At 33.6% G+C, this 23,489-nt stretch overlaps 2 protein-coding genes across 2 annotated transcripts; both read right to left on the bottom strand.

Annotated features, from left to right (window-relative positions):
• Positions 1-8,474: 8,474 nt before the first annotated feature.
• LOC107611279 (uncharacterized) lies at positions 8,475-10,335 on the bottom strand. The gene is made up of 3 exons (XM_088495704.1): positions 10,267-10,335; positions 8,898-9,980; positions 8,475-8,702 (listed from the first exon to the last, which is right to left on the bottom strand). The coding sequence occupies exons 1-3, from the start codon at positions 10,333-10,335 to the stop codon at positions 8,475-8,477; spliced, it is 1,380 nt and encodes a 459-aa protein (XP_088351830.1).
• Positions 10,336-12,498: 2,163 nt separating this feature from the next.
• LOC107613804 (DNA glycosylase superfamily protein) lies at positions 12,499-16,419 on the bottom strand. The gene is made up of 5 exons (XM_016315959.3): positions 15,504-16,419; positions 14,695-14,752; positions 14,489-14,572; positions 13,769-13,904; positions 12,499-13,107 (listed from the first exon to the last, which is right to left on the bottom strand). Exons 1-5 carry the CDS (start codon positions 16,132-16,134, stop codon positions 12,823-12,825), a joined length of 1,194 nt encoding a protein of 397 aa, XP_016171445.1. The 5' UTR covers positions 16,135-16,419; the 3' UTR covers positions 12,499-12,822.
• Between the last annotated feature and the right edge of the window lie 7,070 nt (positions 16,420-23,489).

The raw sequence follows: 23,489 nt of genomic DNA, 5'->3' as shown, positions 1-23,489 counted from the left end.
GGGCATTCATCTTCGTTGAACTGGAATGTTAACTCAGGCAATATCTTTTTGAGCTTTATCCGTTCAAATTCACGTTCATGGAATGCAGTTTTGAATTTCCCTTCATCAAAAGGGCTGTTCTCAACCAGTTCCTTTCTCTTTTGCCTCTTAGAGCTTGATGATGCCATGAGTAAGAGTTGATGTGTGAAAGTGTTGAGGGGTTGTGGATAAGTGGTGGAATTTGGTTAGGTTGGGATAGAATGTAGCTTGAAGAATTGTACTTTGAGAGTGAGAGGTTTGAAGAAGTGGTTTCTGGAATGTGAAGGGAAGTACGGACTATGAATCACTTATATAGGAAAATAATGAGTAAATGAAAGGTGTGGATTGATGGGGTGGTTGTGTGATGGACGGATGGGGCTTTGCATGGGATGAGCACAAGGATCATCAACTTTATGATGGGGTTGGTTCAGTTTCCAAGCTTGTTCTCCTTCCAATGTTGCATGGCAACAATTTTCAATGCAATCCCCCTGGAGACACGTGTATAATCTTCTCTTTTTGTGGTGGCCGAACCCTTCAATTGCCCCATCAATTCTCCTTCAAAATAAAAGAAATATGATTAAAAGAAAACTTGTGGAAAGTAGCGGCAAACTTTAAAAGACAACAAAGAGTAACTACTTTTTAAAATTGTTGTTGTCAACTACTAAGTGCTATTCACAAATGCAAACTAACTGACTAATTAAATTTCCATGTATGCAACCTTGGTGACACCAAACTTAGTTTGTGGCAATGTGGTGTAAGATGATTTGTTCAAGGTGCTAAGAGTGACATGCTATGAGTTGCATTCATGTCCTCTTAGTGTGCCTTGAACACCAAACTTGTTCTTCACTATATGTTGCATAAAAGGATTTATTGAAGGATATGTCAAAGTTGATTTGCGATCCATGAACCTTGCTTTATTAACTACTTTAAAAGCATGTAAAACATGGGTTGCCTCCCATGAAGCGCTTCTTTAGCGTCACTAGCTTGACGTTCTTCCTTTGTCATGGTGGTTGGTAATGCTTCAGATCTTCCCCCCTTGTAGTAAACTTGTCTCCATTGGCTTCATCAATTATCTCTACATGTTCTAGGGAGAGAACTTTGTTGATGGTGAAAACCTTAGGTAACTGAGATGGGATGGTGGGGAGATGAGGTGGGATATCTAGGAAGTAAGCTGGGATCACTTTATTCCCTGGAGAGAAATCTTCTGTAGGGATCTTTTTGTTCCTCTATCTCCTTGGTATCTTCTTCTTTGTTTCTTTTGCTGTTATCCTGCTCTCTGTGGTCTCTTTTCCTAGGGGGATTTTGTTGCTGGTCCCATATGATTCTGGTGGTTTTGGCTCCACTTGAGTTTCCTTTGGCTGTGACAGCTGCTGATTATTTTGTTCATCACCCAAAGGAATTCCTGAGTGTACAGCTTGTGCCTCAATGCTTGTTTCTCCACCCATTGCTCTATCATGCTCTGTCCTTAGTTCCTTGCCTTCCTGACCTGCTTCTTGTGAGGGTTTGAAGACATTGAAGGTGAGTTATTCATCATGTACCCTCAGTATTAACTCTCCTCGCTCCACATCTATGAGCGCTCTGGCTGTAGCTAAGAATGGTCTTCCCAATATGATTGGGTGAAGATGACTTTCTTCCATTTCCAGTATGACAAAGTCTGTGGGAAGAAAGTAGTTCCCAACCTTCACCAGCACGTTTTCAACCACTCCTATTGCTTGTTTTTGAGTTTTGTCCGCCAGCCTGATGACTACGTCTGTGGGTATCAGCTCATTGATTTGCAGCCTCTTCATAAGGGATAAAGGCATTAAGTTGATGCTTGCTCCCAGATCACAGAGTCCTTTATCAAACATTGTTTCTCCTATGGCACATGGGATGTGAAAACTCCCTGGGTCCTTCCTTTTTATAGGCAGCTCTGGTTGAATGAGAGCACTGCACTCCTTATTCATCACTATGGTTTGTCCTCCCTTGAGTGAGCTTTTCCTGGTCAGCAGCTCCTTCATGTACTTAATGTATGAGGGCATTTGTTGGAGGGCCTTGACGAATGGTATGTTTACATGGAGAGATACAAATATGTCAAGAAACCTTGAGTATATTCTCTTCTCTACACCACCATTGAGTAATTAGGGAAAGGGTACATAGAGTCTCAGCAGCTCCTTCTGTGTAATTGTGGTTTCTTGATGATTCTCTTCCTGCCTTCCTGCTGATGTATCTTCAGGTTGTTCTGATGGTTTGCTCGGCTCTTCCTCAGTCTCCTTATCACTTATAGTAACCATCTTGCAATCTTCCCATCTGACTTTCTTTGCTTCACCTCTCGAATTTTTCTCTGTGTCACTTGGGAAGCTATCAGTAGGTTTGGGAATCTTCTCAGATAAGTATCCCACTTGAAATTTCAGCCTCTTGATGGTGTCTCCTTGATTCTTGATATTGGCTCGTACCTCCTCTTTGAACACCTTGTTATCTTGAACCTCCTTGCATATGCCTTCAAGTAGAGTCTCAATCCTTGATAGTCTTTCTTCCGATGATGGAGAGTTGAGATTGGAAGGATGAGAAGGGCCATTTTGACTTTGATATGGATGTTGAGAAGTGTTGTTGGGTGGGTGTTGGTATGACCTCTGTGTGGAGTGTTGGTGAGTTGCATTGTTGTTGGGGTTGTGGCATCTCTGATCTTGGCCTTGGTCTTGTTGATTTCCCCACCCAAAGTTTGGGTGGTTCCTCCAACCAGGATTATACGTTTTGGAGTATGGGTCATGGTTCTGCCTAGGTGAATTCCCAATGTAGTTGGCTTGTTCCTGATCACTCTCTGCTTCTTCATTCACTCCTTCTTGGGTTGCTGCTGAAGTGGTGATTGCTGCTACTTGATTCCTCTCCATCTTCTTGGTGAGGTCAGCTAATTGCTTAGTAATCATCTTGTTTTGAGCTAGCAGTGCATCCACATTGTTCAGCTCCATCACTCCTCTAGTATTGCCTCTTTCAGAAGCATAGAAGTAGTCATTCTCTGCTACAGTCTCAATGACATCTATGGCTTCTTCAATGGTCTTCTTCTTGTTCAGAGATCCTCCGGATGAGTGGTCTACTGTCTTCTTTGATTCATATGAAAGACCTTCATAGAAAATATGCAACTGCACCCATTCATTGAGAATGCCTAATTGATTATATTATGCTAACTGTTATATTTGCTATTTGTACTACTTGTTTCCTACCTGTGCATGCCTTTGTCTGCTTATTTGTCTATGCAAATTCACTAGAGATGGAGGACCGGAGGAAAGGTGGAAATATTTAATGTTAAGGTTAAGTTTTAAGCTAGGATTAGATATCCTTAGAAAACCACCCATTTAAGGTTTCTGTTTTAGTACTTTAAGCTTTAATATCTGAGAGTCGGCATTTTAGGATTGCCTCTGGCATTTTCAGGACCTTATATCTTATATGCTGGCACCTTTACCATGCTGAGAACCTCCGGTTCTCATCCCATACTATGTTATTATTTTTTAGATGCAAGTCAAGAGGCATCTCGGTAGACGTCTGGAGCTTCTACAGCAAAGTGGTTTCATTTTGGGGCTTAGTTTTGATATTTTGATATATATATATATATATATATATATATATATATATATATATATATGTATAGACTCTCGTCATGTGTTTATATTTACTTTACTTTTATACCTCTTAGAGGTTTATGGAGGACTAGGGTTTTATATATTTATTTTAAGACTTCGGGCTATGTATATATGTATGTAAATATTCTCCGGGCAGCCTTAGCTTCGCAGGCTGAGTTAGGAGCTTGTTATTTTGTACCCTTGACCCTCTATTCCTATTTTTTTTTTAGTTATGCTTATGAACCTTAGTTCTCTTTGCACACAAATAATCTTGTTTCGTGAACGTTGCGCACTTTATTTTGAGATTTTGCTTTATCCGTTTTTCAAGGCTCTGAGTATACTGTATCCTTTCCAATATTATTATGTATATATTTCATTTTAAAGGTTATAATACCACACCACCTCTGTTTTATGGCTTAAGCATAATGCTCTGTGTGGTAGGGTGTTACATTACTCATGTTTTGTTTGCAAAATTTCATAAATGTCGTTTCGCTTGTAGTCCTTTGGGACAAGGAGTATTCAAATGCAAACCGATCCAAATTAAATCACATCCAATTCAGTCCAAATTGAAGACTAATTAAAATGACACTAGTTTAGATTTGATCGGATTCTATTTTTGTCAAATCGCATGAATTATATCAGATTTTGGATACACTTTTCAAAGCAAATTCAATCAAATTCAAAAGCATAATCTTATATAATATTATTATTGTATTATTATGTTTAAAATTTTACTTATAATACAATTAATTTGTTATACATTTTTATTTTATTCATGTATGATTCTTAAGTGAATATTTTATGAATTCAAAAATAAGATTTATTTATTTATTTATTTTAACTAATCTATAATTTTATTTCTATTATTATGTTATTATTAGTTTTTCAAGATATTAGTGAGACTTGTTAGGATTAAGTATTTTTTTCGTTCCTAAAGTTTGGGGTAAAAATCAAAATCGTCTACAAGATATTTTTGTGTTTAAAATTGTCTCTAACGTTAAATTTTGTATTAAAATAATTATTTTCATAATTTTGGACAAAAATATCCTTCATCATCACCTCTCTCCCTCACCCTCCGCACTCCAACTATCTACACCACCACCACCACCCTCCACTGTGCACCCACTGTCACATCTCTCATCTCACTGTTGTCACTACACACCTATATTGCCATAAGATTAATTTCTTAAATTCGCACCCAACACATAAACACACACACACACAAAATACACGAAGGAATTAAGAGAAATAGAGAGAAGAGAAGGAAACTCAGAGAAAGAAAGGTTAGAAAGGGAAGAGAGAATGGGGGGTGACAGTGGGGAGGGGTGGTATTGCCGCCATCCTTCGCCGTCACATTTGAAGGAGTTAGCGTGAGTTTGGCTAAGAGAGAAGTAGAGATAGGGAAAGAAAGAGTGAGAAACAGAGGATGTGGGAAAAGAAGAAGAACAGAAGAGGAGGGAGAAGTGACAGCGCGGGAAGCCATTGCCGTCATCGCAGTTGTGGCTGAGGAGAGGAACAACTGAACAAATCGCAGAAAGAGAGGGAGAAGAGAAGAGCCCTTCACCACTAGGAGCTCGACGATGGTGATAGAGCTCGATGCCGACAGAAGCAACTCCCACCTCAGTCACAACGTGATGGCGCCGTCTGCACTCTTCCCCACTGTCTCCTCCCTCTTCTTCCTTTCCCTTCCTTTCTTCTCCCTCTCTGTTTCTCTCTTCTCTCGTTCTCTCTCTCCTCTCCTCGTCCTGTCTCTCTCTCACAGTAACGACGTGATGATGGCAGCCGCACTCTTTCTCGTTACACCTCCTTTTTCTTCTTTTCCTTTTCTTTCTTCTTCCTCGCTGTTTCCCTCTTTTGTTGCCTGTTTCTTTTATTTTTGTTTCAAGTGGGAGGGTAGTGGGTGGGTGGTGGTAGTGATAATAGAAAAGGGGTATTTGTGTCATCTAAAAAATTATTATGTTGGACAGGATAATTTGATACTAAATTTAACATTGAGGATCATTTTGAATAAAAAAAAAGTTAGGGACGATATTGATTTTCACCCAAATCTTAAGGACGAGAAAAGTACTTAACATAGGCTTGTTACATCAATATTGGTTATTTAAAATTTAATGTTAAATTCATCTTTGAAAGATCACACATTCTTCAAATTAGTCATATTAGTCCATGAAAGATAAAACGTAAATCAAATTGATCCTTCTGTTTGTTAGATAATGACATGTTACGTTAAGTGCCACGTGGCATGATGACGTGGTAGGTTAATGTCACGTGTCACAAGATGATTGGTTGATATGTTACTTGACATGTAAAAAAGTTATTTATAATCAAAATAGTCCTTAAAAGTCCAAAGTAAGTCATTTTCATTCCTAAAATTTTAAAAATTAATCAAATTAGTCTTTATATAAATTTTTTTATTTTTTATTCATAATATTAAATTTGAAATATTTTTTGATAGTACTACTTTTAATATTATTTTTTAGACCTTAATAAACAAAATTCTCTTTACATAAAATAATTAAATTATTATCAAATTATTTTATCATTTCTATTTTAAAATTTTACATTTTCAAATTGTAATTTTTTTATAGTTAAATTTTTTTATTTAAATGAATTTATCAAATTATTCTTGATTATATATTTAACAATTTAATATTTTAAATCTCACTAAATAATATAGTAGTTATTTTAAAATTTAAATCTTTTAAATTTTTAAAATTATAATTTTTATTATTATTTAATTTATATGGTAGAATTCAATAATTAAAAAATTATTTGTGGGATCACTTGTTGAATCTTAATATTTAATATAATTTTTTTAAAATAACTACTATATTTATTTAGTGAAATCTAAAAGATTAAAATATTTAAAATAACTACTATATTTATTTAGTAAAGTCCAAAATATTAAAACTAGTTATATACTAAAAATTTTAATATTTTATATTTCACTAAATAAATATAGTAGTTATTTAAAAAATATATTAAAATATTCAGATTTAACAAGTGATCTCACCAATCGGTTTTTCAATTATTAAGTTCTACCATATAAATTAAACAATAATAAAAATTATAAAAATTATAATTTTAAAAAATTCAAAAGATTTAAATTTAAAAATAACTACTATATTATTTAGTGAGATTTAAAATATTAAATTTTTAAATATATAATCAACAGTAATTTGATAAAATCCTTTAAATAAAAAGTTTTTACTATAAAAAAATTACAATTTAAAAATATAAAATTTTAAAATAAAAATAAAAAAATAATTTTATAATAATTTAATTATATTTATTATTTTATGTAAATGGAATTTTGTTTATTAAGGTCTAAAAAATAATATTAAAAATTAGTACTATCAAAAATATTTTTAATTTAATATTATGAAGAAAAATAAAAAAAATTATATAAAAACTAATTTGATTAATTTTTAACATTTTAAGGATGAAAATGATTTTGTCTGAACTTTTAGGAAAATCACATAACTAAGCCAATGGGAGCAGAAAATTACACAAATCAGCCAAACCGAAAACTGGTTCATGAATCAACCAATGCACATTTCTATATAGTTCGAACCAGGTCAATTCGAACTCAAAATACATGTAATTTGAATCACCTTGATTTGAATTATAGACACATGCACACACTCACTAATTCGAATCAACCTGATTCGAATTATACATTGCTTAATTCGAATCAGGGTGATTCGAATTACTCACTTTTTGCCTCTAGTAGTAATTCGAATTGGGTTGTTTCGAATTACACTGGATTTGGCTATAAAAGGAGTTCGAACCCACCTTATTCGAATCACTTTTTCATTCTCAGACCCCACCAAATCCTAGAGAAAACGACCCAGTTTCACTCCGACAAATGCTCGAACAGGATACTTAGCCGATGGGGGACAATCCGGAAAGACTATATCGTTTGGATGTAGTTGCTCATATAGCCGGGGTCATCAACGACGAGGTTAGTAGTTAGAAAAAATTTTTTTAGTGGTTTATTTTAGTAGTTTTGCATGTGGTTTATGTTAATGGTTTTGCATGTGGTTTATTTTAATGGTTTTGTTTTCATCACATTAACTAATAAAGTTAATAACATAATAATAAAGCTACCAACACCCTACTCATCCCCCCCCCATGTGACTTGGTCCTCCGACGTGTGTGTCCTGGTTGCCGACAGAGCCCACATCTCTTCGGCCTGTTTGGATATGCCTCATCCATAGTAGTCTGTATCCTGGTGGACCTGGAACATCCCTCGCTCGCACGCCTCTTGTTGGGGTCTGGTGTCACTGCCGGCCCATCGTATGGTGGCCAGAAACCCTCGGGAATGGGAGGTGTGAACCCCATCCGGTACACACTGAACACGGAGCTAAGACAATACACCTGGTGGACATACGGCTGCCAAGTTACCCGTGAATAGGCACAGCATGCCAGGGCATGAGGACACGGGAAATGAAGTGCCTGAAAGTATCTACAGTCACATGTCTGAGACCCGAGTGACACCCTGTAGCTACCGAGTGAGAACGAACCAGTAGGAGTCGTCTCCGAGACGGTGAACTCCGAGTTATCTCTGTCGTACAAAGTTACCGTGAAGCACCTGGCCGTCTTCAGATTGGCCTCTATACACTTCATCAGATGTTGACTGAATTGTTGTCCGGTTCCCAGCTGGGCCTCAACCTCTATCCCCTTGCGAACGAATAGTTCGGCCAACCTCCCGTAAGTTGCCTTCACCAGCGAGCACATAGGCAGATTCCTGACCCCCTTCAGGATTGAATTAACACACTCGGAGATATTTGTCGTCATGTGACCAAATCTCCGACCCTCATCCTGATGCTGCGTCCATAATGAATACTCAATCCGGTTCGTTCACTCACACATGGCAGGGTCTTCAGAGCGCAGAATATCAAACCAGTAATCAAACTCCACCTCAATCTTAGCATAGGCTGTATTCACAAGAAGCCTCCTTGCGTCCTTGCCCTTAAAGGTCAGGGCAAAATTTGCTGCCACATGTCGAATGCAGAATGCACGGTAGGCAGCTAGAGGTAGCCATCCTCCGTCCGGAGCCTCAAGCAGCCTTGATGCCGTTATGCCTGTCTGATATAACCAGCAGACCCAGTTGCGGGGTCACGTGTTGATGCAGGTGGGAGAGAAAGAAGGAACAGGACTCGGCATTCTCACCCTCAACTAGTGCAAATGCAACAGGCAGAATGTTGGAGTTCCATCCTGTGCAATCGTGACGAGCAATGTTCCCCCATACTTGCCATAAAGATGGGTGCCGTCAATACTCACCAAGGACTTGCAATGACGGAATGCCTCAATACATGGCGGAAACGTCCAGAACAGTCGGTGAAAATAAGCTTGCAAGTCGTCCACCTGGCCCCAAACTCGAATAGGGCTCGTCCTAAGGACTGCAACAGTACCAGGCATTGTCAGCTGAACTCCTAACACCCACCTAGGGAGCTCGTTGTACGACTCATCCCAATCACCATAGATGTGGGCAACGGCCCTCTGCTTCGCCAACCAAACCCTCCTGTACATCGGCCTGAACCCAAAGTGTGCTGCCGTCGCATTCAGGAGCACTTTAATGCTGACGGATGCATCAGCTCTAACCATTGGCATGATGTAAGTCGAGATCACATGATAATCCAGACTCCTGTGGTCACTGGAGATGGACGTCGCGAGACACGTATGTGGTCCGTTGTACCGTTTGACCTCCCAAATGCCCTTGCGCTGCTGGAGACTAAGCCTAATCAACCATGTGCACCCATTCCCAAACTCAGAACACTTCCCAACATACTGGTGGTAGTCAGACTCTACCACCTTGTACTGTATCCCGCGTCGGATGTTGTATGTCTTCACACTTAACACAGCCTCATCTTTATCCTGAAACTGCTGACCAACTTGAAACTCTGTCAGACGTGTAGACCCTTCGGCATCTCTAGCACCAAATCCAGTAGGCTCCCCAGGAGCCCCCACCTGTATCATGGCTTCCAAGTCCAAAGATAAAAAGTGCAGAAGGTACTGCTGTGTGCCAGAGCTAGAACCACCTCCCGCCCCAGCTGGCTCACTCGCTCCAATATCATCACCACTGTCATCAGTAATGATATCCGGCTCCACATCATCATCGTCTGGATCATCCAACAATGCTTCGCCCAGACCAGCCGGTGCAGCACACTGTAAAGAGGTCAGCACAGTATCCCCTATTCCAACCTCGCCGCCTCCACTACAGTTGAGATCAACAGCGAACGAAGGGGAGGCAACAGGCTCGACCGGAGGTTCATACACAGGGACGGACGAAGATGCACCAGCAGGTCTGGAGCTAGAACCGGCTACCGTGCCTACAGTGTGGGTATTCCGATTCAAACCCCCGAGCTGGATACCACATCAACCAATTTCGCCAACAGTTCAAGTGTCCTAACTTCGGAAAACTGCCGACGACAATGAAACATGACCTGCAAGTCCTCATCACTCCCGATCGTGAAACAATCATACTTCACAATTTCTTGCAGCACGGAGATTGGAATGTGATAGAAAAACTTCTTAACCTGTTTCACGCCTTCCAAACCTAGTTTTTGTAGTACAGAATTAACAAGGTCATTATAACTTGTCGTAGGCCTCATAAAAATACTGAGAGGATCCTTATCGGTGAACTTCACACCGGATCGTGTTTCCTCTTAATCAATCCTCTGTGGTGAACCAACACTACAAAACTCTCCTCACTAGCCATTTTCTCACTCTAATGAGATCAATTCACGTTCACACCATATTTATACACGTCTGGCCCTATATAATTCAAACCAGCCTAATTCGAATTACTTGGGATTGCGTGCTGGAGAGTAATTCGAATCATCCTGATTCGAATTACACAATCAGGTTGATTCGAATTAGTGTGTGTGCGTATGTGTATAGTTCGAATTGATGTGATTCGAATTATATGTAAATGGAGTTCGAATTGAGCTGGTTCGAACTACATAGAAACGTGCATTGGTTGATTCATGAACCAGATTTTGGTTTGGCGGATTTGTGTAAAATTTTCCTCTCCTTGGCTTAATATAGTGATTTGCCCTAACTTTTTTACATGTCAAGTGACACGTGCATGCTAGGTGTCACTGACCTGACATGTAAACCAATCATTTTGTGACACGTGCCATTAACCTGCCACGACATCATCTAACTAACGAAAGGACCAATTTAACTTATATTTTATCTTTCAAGGACTAATATGACTAAAAAAATTATCTGAAGACTAATTTGAAGAATGGGTGATCTTTTCAGGGACGAATTTGATTATTAACCCTATATATATCGCAAATTCAATCCAATCAAATTGCTTGAAATTGGATCAGATTGTCTAAAAAAAATTCATCCAATTAAAACTGTACCACAAGTAAAATTAATATTTTGATCGAATAAATTTTTAACATAAAACTTATTCAAGCCGCATCGCAGACACCGAGATTTGAGACCACCTTATTTTATTTCTAATGAAATAAAATCTATCTTTAAAAAAAATAATAGTTATTTGTGTAGTAATTCTGACAGTAGTTATAACTCATTCTTTTTAAGGATTGAGCTCTTCTTCGTCTAAAGTGAAAGAGGTATACGTTGGCTCTCAAAGACCTGACAGTGATAAATACCTGTAAAAATATTCTGACATTCAAGTAAGAAAGAGTGTGAAATGAGTAGAATCACATACTTTTTCTATAATTAGGATTTTGTCTTTTATAAAGTGTTGTTGCTTGAACATGGTATGTTACAGTTACTCGTTTGAGCTTCTCTTTCGGTAGAATTATATTTTTTAGTTTTTTTTCAGATCTTTTGCTAACAAGATAATAAACACTTTTATTTCCAAAATAATCGATTTATAGAGAAAGTATAACCGTATTATATCTAACAAATCACTAATATTTTTAATTATTATTATTTTTATTTTACATTTTTTAATTATTGTTAAAACAATTAAATATAATAAATATAGAATTATAAATATTATATACATAAAATTACGAATACGGTTAAATATAACAAATTTAAATTATTTTCTCTCTAATATCACCATGGGGTGAATTGGTGGTGATAGATGGCAAATGATTTATATTCAAAATCTTAGTTTTAGTGATTGAACTACCAATTAGAAGAGGATGATAGCAAGAAACTAATAATAATTAAAAAAGAAAATATTGTTTCTTTCACACAAAAAAGTTGGGCACATGGTGGTTGGGAGAGATACTTATCTTGTTAACATTCTTGAAAAAGGTATACATATTAGCATTCAAACTAGTACAGGAGCACATGACACATGACAAATGAATTGAAGGCCACTCAAAATCATCCACACCAAATAAATAAAAAGAAAAAATATCTTCGGTATTTAAATTTTATATAATAGAACATACGAGTGTCTAGCAGAAAATGCCTATCATCTCAGAGAATTGATTTTTCAAAAAATAGTCCCGACGATATTTTTCTCTCATGTTCTTGTAAATTATCTGTAATACCTATTTTTAAGTATTAAAAACAAAAGTTAGAAGAGAATAAATACATGATAGAGTTGAAGTAACATAGACAGTACATAAACAAATCTAAGAGAAAGGAATAAGGAAGAAGGGTAATGTGTGGTCCCTACACAAGACACACACACTCTCTAGTCTCTACAAAACAGGCTGTTAAAGGAACCAAATAATGCAAAGTCTCTGATGGGTCACATGGATTAAAAAGCAAACTGACACCACACATGCCCTTGCCACTTCCCAACTGCACATGCACATGGTCATTGTTCCCTAAGCCTAAAGCCTCCCATCGCTTAAAATTTAAATAACACCATCCTAACCCTTGAGTTCCTTCTCTTTGTTCTAACAAATCCATTTATCAAATAAGATTAATACAGTTAACAAAGACTCGTAATATATTTGAAAGTTAGTAAATTAATCAGTATTGAACTAACTTAAATTTATAAAAAAAAAGCATTGCAAAAAAAAAAAAAATACACCCAAACTATTAAAAACTTCTTGTCACAATCACAAACACTCACAAATCAGAAAACCTTTTTTTTCCTTCAATCCTAATCCTAATATTATACACAAACAATTAATAACTCAGAATACAAACTATAGTTAGCACAATTACATATGCTCCAATTCAGCATGTACTTTCTCATCTTCTTGGTCAATAAATCAATCTCTTATTTTGTTGTAGCAAATTGAGGCATTCTATTCTATGGAGTACCACAGTAAGGCCTTGCTGCTGCAAGCAAGGTGCATTGCAAGTGCCTATGGCATGTGATTAAGTGGTCATTAGTTAGACCAGATGCCTGCATGAATGAGTGAACCACAGTTGGACCAACGAACCTGAACCCTCTCCTAACCATGTCTTTGCTTATGCTCTCTGATTTTGAGGTCTTTACTGGGATCTTGTGTCCAAATTTGTATTGGGTGCTGATTGGTTTGTTATTCACAAACCCCCATATGTATTTCTCAAATGATCCAAAGTCTTTTTTAACCTGTGAAGAATGATAATTTGCAAAAGCAAAATATATTAGCAAATCCCTTAATTAAGTAGATCATGTTTAATTTTTTATTATAATAACTTCTCTTTAAAAAAACATCTGTATCTTAAATTTTAAAAAATATTAAATTTTTTTCATTTACTTAACAAAAAATTTATTCAAATCATATTAAGAAGATATATAAAATTATTTTTCAAACATAAATTAGGTACTAATCATTTGTAATTCTGAACAAAAGTAACTACAAGTCTACAACTGTGTTGGCATATCATGTGACATTGATATTGATATTGATATAGTTTAAAGTTCAGAAGAGATGGATGAGCTCAAGTGGGGCCCAAGAATTAACACTTAGCTTCCACTCCAGCCTATTGGAACTAGTTGCTGGTCTGCAACTTTATTGTTAATGGTTGAATTAAAAGAGAAAATAATAGGAAAATGCAGCTAAAAGCAACATCACTAATTAATACTCGAAGATTTATTTCTTAATAGAATATTCACTTAAATAAATTAAACCAGCTCAAACAAATAAATATTTATGGAGCGCACATGATATGAAAAGAAGAGAGAGACCAAATAAGAAAACATTGATGATGGCACATTTTTCTAAGGTTTGATGCTTTGCTTATTAGTGGTTATTATTAGTTACTAGTACCTCTAAAATTCGGTTAGCATTATCAACAACTCCTCGAACTTTGCTGATATCAATGCCATATTCCGAACTTATAGACATCATTTGCTTATCGGTCAAGTTTGCCACAATTTCTGCATCAAATTCTGAAAATGCAGCCCTGCACATACAACTTCAAATCATTAGTTTCCTTCATTCACGGCTAAAACCAATATTTTTTACGTAATTATTCTCTTCATTTATGCATAACGGTGGTTCAAGAGTTTAATATGTATATTAAAAGTTTTTGAATATTGGATTATTTTAATATTTTTATTGTGACGTAATATTATAAGTTGACATAGAGATTATTAAAATAAAGATAGAATTGAAAAAAAAATATTAACCAGTACAATATTGAAACTCTAATATAATAGACATTGGAGTAAATAATCAAAAATACATATAAAAGAATGTAAAATGTAAAAAAATATACACAAAAAAAATTATAAATATTAAAGTACATCTCATAGATTGTCTTTAATAAACAAAAATACCATAAAATTTGACATTTATAAATTTTTTATATATTTTAATCCATTAAAAATAAATTTTAAGTATACTTAGATATTTATTATTTTTGCCTATCCCAAACTTTTTCAGGTGAATATTATGGTTATGGGATAAAAATTTTAGCTTCAGAATGAGTTATTTATCAATGAAAAAACAAGTATATTATTTAATATAAGTTGCTTTAAGGAAAACCTGAAATCTTGACGTTTCTTCAAGGTTGAAGTCCAATCAGATCCAACTTGAGCACCGCTTAAAACTAGAAGTTCAAACAGCATCCTGATGAATTATTGCAACAATGGAAAAGAGTTATTGTCAGTCACAATCATTTGTGTTTGGTGTGATTTGTGTGTGTTTTTATTGATCTAAAAAGAAAAGGAGAGAATGTGTAGAGGGCTTACTTGTCATCATGAACTGGAACTCCCCACTCTTCATCATGATAGGCAATATAGATTGGATCTATTCATCAAAAACAGAAATTTGTATCAGCACATTTTGTTCTATTCCTGATAAAAGGCCACTATTTCAGTCTGATAACCAAAGCACTTTACAACAACGAAAATAAGTGTAAATAAAATTTGAATAAGTATAGAAATTAATTTTTAATTAGTTAATATTAATTAATTTTTTATTATAAAATGATTTCCGAATCCTTATTATTTAAAATATTTAGAATTTAAAACTAAAATTTAAAATTTAAAATTTATGATAAATTAATAATTTCATAAATTTACTGCAAAAAAGTTCACTTTTTAATTAAATTTATAAAATTTTACTCTGTTTTTATTTAGTTTGCTTCGGTTTCAAATATAAATCACCTATTTTACTGAATTTTATAAAATTAATTATATGAATTAAATAATATCACTATATTCAGTTATAATTTTTTTTAAAATATAAGAAAAATTGATATATCTTGATGAAAAAAGAAATTTTATGAACTAATATCTTTTTAGTCAATATGCATTTAATTTTATTTTTGCTCTTCTTTAAAAAAATTAATTAGTTTTTTTTTATTAAAAATAGAAAGCCTAAAAATAAAAAAACTGGAATCTGCAACTTTTGTAATGAGTACGAAGAAATTATGCCATTTTAACTATACTCATTGGTAAAAAAAAATTAGTTAAACCTTTTATTTTTTTTAAATTGTTACAAAAATATTGGTCATATAATATTGTAATTATAACATAAATAAAAAAAAAATAACTACCTGAATTGGGTGTGATAAAGCTGCACCTCTTCTCGTCAATAATTTTAGAAGGAAGAGTGGTTGAAGAGGGATCAGGAAGAGGAACAACAACTCTTTCAAACTTTGCAGACTTTGATCTTCCGTAATGAGCGATCCTCATCTTCCTCTGAGCCTGCTGAAGCGCCATCTGCTCCCTCCTAACCGCCGCAATGCTCCCCGGCGAGTCAGTTATCAACGACGAAGAGTAACTCAGCGACGCCTCAACAACACAAGATCCTTCCTTGAAGCTCTTCGACTTCTTCCTCTCCAAGCTCGGAGCCTTTGTAACCGAGCTTCTCGGGATCACAATCTTCTCGGAGCTCGAGTTGAGGCCGTTGTTGCCGTCACTGCCTCCGGACGATCTCTTCACCGCCGGTGGCCTTGGCGACTTTGATTTCGGAGAAACCGGCGGCGTCGTCAACGAGGCTACTTTTCCTGGAAGAAGCGGCGGAGACAGCACTTTCTTGATGGAGTTCCGCCTCTCGACGAGGCTTGGAACGCGGTTGCATGTTGGTTGAAGAACTGGCCTGCCGTTGATTCTGGCCATGGTTGCGGCGGTGTTGATGTTGGTGGCTTCTATGCCTACGGTTACCTTGGCCTTGGAGCTGCACATTTTTAATTATTAGTTCTCTGTGTAAAGGGGGAATTAAAAAGTGTTTGCAGTAATGGCACAAAGCAGCTGTATTGGAAGGGGAAGGAAAGGGAAGATTTGTGAAGATGAGAGGGGATTGAAGGAAAAAGGAAGGGAGGGGCGAGGGGTTTTATAATTGCGGGGAAGGTAGGGACAGGTAAAGGGAAGAGAGGGGAAGTTGTAACATGGGGAGGTGGGGATCTGCCATACAACCTCTTGTGAGGGGCATTGCCTTTTCCAAACTAAACCACGAGGCCTCAATGTCGTACTTCCCTTCTTTCTTTTGCCAAGTGGCAATAACATGTTTGGAAATAAATTTTTGTAAGACTATTTATTGTTTAGGTAATTTATTTAAATAAAATGTTTTGATTCTAATTACCTAATATTTACATAAATAACACGTATGGAGACAAATGAAATCTGTGTAATAAATTATTTTATTTTTTATAAATTTAATTTTAATATATCAATTCTGCAAAATATTATATAATTTTTAATTATATTCTTTTTTTAGTTAATTATTCACGTAATTTATGTAAAAAATACTCTTATAATTTTATATTAAGTATCTCTTTTTATTTTTATTTTTGTTGCAAATTAAGTGCTGCTTTTTAATTTTAATAAGTCATTAATTAATTTTTATTTATTATGCCTTCTACTTTTTAATAAAAAGAAAAAAGTTAAAAAATTAAAGAATTAATAGAGAAAAAAATAGTACTAAAATTGTTTTATTTTTTTTTAATTGCTTATATTTTCAACCAAACTTAATGATTATTTTAATACTTGTGCACAATTGAAAAATAGACATTTAATTTGAACTAGAAAAAGAAGTTATTTTTGTGATATATATATATATATATATATATATATATATATAATTATTTTATACTGATATCAAAATTTCTTTTTATTTAGGCTGTGTCTTTCTTTTTCTTTTCAAATGTATACTAAAAAGTTTATATTTTTGTGCTTATGTATTTAGTTTATATTCTATAATCCCAATTAACCACAATCTTATTTAAGACTCATCGTTTTATTTTTATAGAGTAGAATGTACTATAAAATCCAAATGAGTCATTTGTTACAAAATCTAAAAGCTAATGACTTTTTTAATTTTTTGGTGACTAAAGCTAACGATTTGATATATATGTTTATACTGAGAAATATTAGTATCATTATTATATAATAAAAGGATTCATTTAACAGAAAGAATCAAAGGAAGCTTGTTAGAGGATTCGTTGGCTTGGGATATGGGGCTGTGCTGGCATAATTAACCTACGAAGATTGGGTTTAGCTTGCCAAATCAGAGTGTAAAATTAATTAACCAATAATGCGTTGAATTTAAGTGATTTCACTAACTTAATTAAGTCTATCTAAATTGTTATAATCTTCACTACATTCATGTGCCATTTATACGCTATTAAGTACGGATATTTTGTTGAGCTGTCGTGTCCACGTGTCGACACATCTTAGACACGACACTCATCGACAATCGTCTAATACGTGTGTCTGCTGTGTCCAACCGTATCTTAATTAAAAAGTAAAAAATTCTTTTCAGGACACACCTAAATATCATCATGTGTCAGCGTGTCCAGTCTTATTCTTAACATATATTTTTGAAATAAATTTAAATATAGTATATATTATTATTTATTAAAACAAAAAAATATTTTAAATATTTGATATAATTAAAATAAGACATTAAAAATAATTAAAAAATTAATTTATATTTTAATATCAATAAAATATCAAAATATTATTATGATTTATCTAAAAAATACTTTATATTTTATATGTATGTGTGTCTCTGTGTCTTATAAAATTTTAAAATTCGCGTGTCGGCGTGTCCCGTGTCGTGTCGTGCCCCGTATCCATGTCAGTGTCCGTGCATCATAGTTTATACGTAATTGACTTTTAAATGTAAACAGCTTCCCACTTTTAACATAAACGGCAAATTTCTTCTTCTTTTTCTTTTTCTTCTTTTTCGTTATCGTTATGGTCGTTATTGTTATTGTTTGTTGTTGAATTTTTGCCATGTTAATGATGTTGTCTAATCCAAAATTGATTTTGGATGTGTTTTTGTTGAAGATTGAGTTTTGTTTGTGTACTTATTTTCGAACTGAGTTTATGGGTCGCAATCATTATGTAATTTCGGTTCATTTCTAAGTTAATTATATCACAATTGTTATGTAATTTTGGTTTATTTCTGAGTTAATTGTATCGCAATCCACTATATAATTTCGGTTCATTTCTGAGTGAATTAAGGTGCATTTGGACTCGTTATCCTGCACAATTCAAAACTCTTTCTCCTCTTCCTCCTCATCTTCTGCCACTTCTTCTTCTTCTTTTTCAACTTTTTCTTCTTCATCTTCTCCTTCCTTTTCATTTTTTATAGTTCTTATTTCACTCTTTTAAGAGAAATAAAACAAAGAAAAAAGAGAAGAAAATATCAAACAAAAAAGAAGAAGAAATATATTAATGATGTTGTCTGATCTAAAATTAATTTTGGATGTCTTTTTGTTCATAATTCAGTCTTGTTTGTGTGCTTGTTTTCGAACTAAGTTTATGTGTGCAATCATTATATAATTTCGGTTCATTTCTGAGTTATTGTGTCATAAATGTTATGTAATTTTGGTTCATTTTTGAGTTAATTGTGTCCAATCTATTATGTAATTTTGATTCATTTCTGAATGAATTAAGATGCATTTGGACTCGTTGTCTTGGACAATTCAAAACACTTTCTCCTCATCTTCTACGGCTTCTTATTCTTCTTTTACATCTTTTTCTTCATCTTCACCTTCTTATTTCATTTTTTCAAAATTCTTTTTGATTTACTCTCTTGAGAGAAATAAAACCAAGAAAAAGAGAAGAAAATATCAAACAAAAAAGAAGAAGAAACATATTAATGACATTGTCTGATCCAAAATTGATTTTGGATGTGTTTTTATTCATGATTCAGTCTTGTTTGTGTGCTTATTTTCGAACCGAGTTTATGTGTCGTAATCATTATGGTAAATTTCGGTTCATTTTTCTTTTAATTGTGTCATAAATGTTATGTAATTTTGGTTCATTTCTGAGTTAATTATGTTGCAATCCATTATGTAATTTCGGTTCATTTTTGAGTTAATTGTGTCGCAATCATTATATAATTTCGGTTCATTTCTGAATGAATTAAAGTGCATTTGGACTCGTTGTTCTACACAATTCAAAACTCTTTCTCCTCACCGTCTATTACAATAATAACAATAACAGCAGCAATAAAAGAATGATGATGAGGAGAAAACACGCGAAGAAGAAGAAGAATGAGAAGAACGAGAGGGAGAAGGAGAAGGAGAAGGAGAAGGAGGAGGATGAGAAGGAACGCTAAGAAGAAGAAGATGACGACGACAACGATAACGCAAAGCCCCCACATGAACGTAAATGACTTGGTTGAAAGAATGATGTGGCGCATGTAATCACGCTCTTTTTAATGAATAATTTTTGTTAGTGTTGGGTCTACTTGGTTAAACTTGCATTGGATAGTAATATTTGTTAGATGTGTAACAAATACGTTAATTAACAGATAAATGGTATGCCCTGTATTTAGTGTTTTAGTTTTACTCCAAACAGTATAATTTTCTATTTTTATAGAAAACTAATCGATTACGAGTCCATTTAATTTCTACTTTATTTTTTTAATCAATTTTTACATATAAGTAAAATAAATATTTTATTTATTAATATATGTAATTTTAGGATAATTTATGCATTTAAATACAAAATCACATATCGAGTATAATAAGTACATGAAAAATATATATAAATTATTCAGACACTGCATTTATATACAGTATATAAAAAAAAAGTTAAATTACACAGTTGGTTCTTATATTTTAGTGAAATTGTAAATTAGTCTCTACATTTTAAAAATTTATAATTGAATCCTAAAGAGAATTAAAATTTACAATTTAGTCCTCGTCGTTCAAAAATGTTTAATTTAATAGAATATTCTCAACATATTCGCTATTTTAAACATGTGAGCTACACATGTTTAACAATAAGGACCAATTTGCAGTTTTAGTGAAAGTATAGAGACTAACTGTGTAATTTAACAATTCGAAAATGACCAAAAATTCTCTAAACTATCTTAACCCACCACACCCCTCTCCAGCTCTTTCATTCCCACTTTATCACTTTCTAAAACGACACCCTAACTGTAGCGCGCTCTCTCTCACCTCGATTTACCGTCACCGCATCGGATCCACCGCATTTGTGCTCACGAGTCGGGTCTCACCTCCTTCCTTCTCCATCTCACATCTCTCATCCGGCGATTTTTTCTTCTCTTCCAATCTCAATGCTGAAACACCGGTAAATGGAAGAGAATAATTCCAATTCCCAACATGCTCAAATCGAACAATTTAATGTCTAAGAAGAAAATAGCAATAAATCAACATAAAAATAGCAACTCAATTTATCAGTGGATCCGACGTGGCGACGGAGGCGAGAGGCACGACGATAGTGAGCCGAGGTGAGAGATAGAGAGCGCTGGGGTTGTGGTGCCATTTTAGAAAGTGAGAATGAGAGAGTTGGGGAGGGGTGGGGGTGGGTTTAGATAGCCTATGGAGTTTTTGGTCATTTTTAAATGGTTAAATTACACGGTTAGTCTCCATACTTTCACTAAAATTACAAATTGGTCCCTATTATCAAATATGTACAGCTCACATGTTTAAAATAGAGAATATGTTGAAAATATTCTGTTAAATTAAACACTTTTTAAACGGTGGAAACTAAATAATTGAAAATTTTAATTCTCATTAAAGACTCAATTACAAATTTTTAAAATATAAAAACCAATTTATAATTTCACTAAAAATATAGGGACTAATCGTGTAATTTAACCTTAAAAAAAATTTTTGTTTGATGTCAGATGCATTCGAGATGTACTACGCTAGCGAAATGTATATAACTCGATGGCACAACATTCGAGATATGTGTTTTTTTTTTTTTTGGACGTGTGAGATATGTGTTTAAAGATCTTGAGAGCACAAAATATGAGATATGAAAACATTTATTTTGAATTTTGTATATCTAGGACAATTACGTCTAAAATTTGTTTGCATTCATCATATATCAATATTACAATGATATGAACACCTAGCTGCGTTTAAGAAATTCTGATTACAACGATGTTTCACTAAAAAGATATTTTATATAAATTTTATATTTCTGATGATATTTTATTTATATGTGTGGTAAAATTTAGTTACTCTTATAAAATATTGTTATAAAATATATATTTAAAATTAATTAATAATACATATATTTATGTATAAATTTAAAATAGCTAATTTAGTAATTGATTTTATATATATATATATAATTAATCTTGTTAAAGAAAGTAGATTTAATAAGTTTTAAAATTTAGAGGGAAAAGGTAAAAACAAAAAGCAAACCCTCCTAATTGTGTTTTTTCAAGCATATAACTTTGACAAATACAGTCGATTTGTGCCTTCTTCACCACAAGGATTTTTTTTTTAATTATTTCTCCATTGTGACATTGTCTGTGTTGGAGTGAGAGTGATAGATAAGAAAGGTTAAATTTGTAAGAAATAGACCAATCATTGGGTCCATTGATTTTGATATGTATGGAATCTCATTCTCTTTTCTTTCTGCCTTTTGTATCGGTGTATATGATAGATGAGAGGAGTGTGAAGCAAATAAAACGGTTTGGGATAGTATCAAAAAAGCGCACATGAGACCCTTTGTAATCACTACCGTCTACCGCAAAGTTGGCACTAACAAAAAAGAGACAGTCTTGGAATTCAGTTGAAGTATAGTAAAAATAAAAGCATCTGCCCCATCAAATGTCAAAAATATTTTTTCCATAAAAATTGTTATTTAGTAAGCTTTTATAATATTATATTAAAATAGTAACGTTTAAAAATAAATATAATAATTTTATAAAATTTTACAATTTATTATCTAATAATTAAAAAAAAAAACATCTTACCAAAAATAAAATAACATAAGAGGGACTCAGAGAATGAGGCCGTTAGAGTCATGGGACTTGTATGTGGGGTTTCGGTGACACTCCTCGGAGATTCCAACCACTCCCCCTCCCCCAAAAATAAAACAAACTTAAACCCACGTTATTTTCAAGTCTTTGATAAGCACTAATGTAATGTGTTTCTTTTTTCTCTGCTAATATGGTTATTTTAGAAGATGATTTGTAAATATTTTTATCACATAAATATTTTATCGATATCAAAAATTAATTATCAAATTAATTATATATATTTGTATATATTTATATATTATTTTATACTTTTTTTTCAATAATCTCAGATACAAAAATAATTAAATTTATCATATAACAATAGCCAAAAAAATTTTCTATCGCAGTAGTATAATATAACTTTTCTATGAACACTACATATGCATATTCTTATATAATTGTTGATTGGTAGTTGATATTTTGTGTTTATATAATATGAATAAAAATATACAATGACTAAGGAAACTGATTACTGTTGATATTTGTGTGTTGTATTTAGCAGAGGTCCTGATATTCAGTAACTTGCTGGCTCACTATATCATGAGACTAATGGAAGATGTCATGGAGATTTGATCAGTTAAAGAGATTTTATTAGGTCTTAATTCGTTGGGTTTAAACTTTAAATACACATATACACTTGAATTATATATATAGCTTGATGATAACAATGTGGGCCGTCTTTTACTTTATTCTATCTATACAACCTAATAAAATTATGATAATAAATTCTATATATCCATCCTCTCAATTTAGGTTTTTTTTTTAATTAAAAAAAATCATATTTACGTTTTTAATTAAAATTTAAATCTTTTTATCATTTTAGATATTACTTTTTTATTTCACAATCATGTACTATAACACAGTTAAAAATTGTACAATTGAGGAAGAGCATTGTAACACATTTGTTGTCAGCGCTATAATAGCGAAACAGATCTCAAACTATAGCACCGTATGATCACTGCATGTATGGTCTTTTTAGGTCTTTTTTTACTATATGCTATTCGTCCGCCTTTCATCTTATCCACCTTCCTAATCAGGTGCCCAACTGATTTTCTTCCCACATATATATTCAAACTACCTAAGACGAGATTTTATCATCTTTTCTATAATAGGCGATACTCTAACTTTCTCTCTTATATTTTTGTTCTTTATCTTGTCAATATATGTGTAGCCGCTCTCTGATACATACTTCAAATGTTCGTGATATGAAGAGTTCAAGTGTTATTTAAAAGATATTAGTTTACATTTTTAAAATATTTTAATTTAATTTGATGTATTTTGATTTTGTTTATTTAATTACTAG

The sequence above is a fragment of the Arachis ipaensis genome, chromosome B8 (genome assembly GCF_059453495.1).
Source record: "Arachis ipaensis isolate K30076 ecotype BB chromosome B8, ASM5945349v1, whole genome shotgun sequence".
In the NCBI taxonomy this organism is placed as follows: Eukaryota; Viridiplantae; Streptophyta; class Magnoliopsida; order Fabales; family Fabaceae; genus Arachis; species Arachis ipaensis.
The sequence above is the reverse complement of the archived record's forward strand: the minus strand, read 5'-3'. Positions and strand labels throughout refer to the sequence as shown.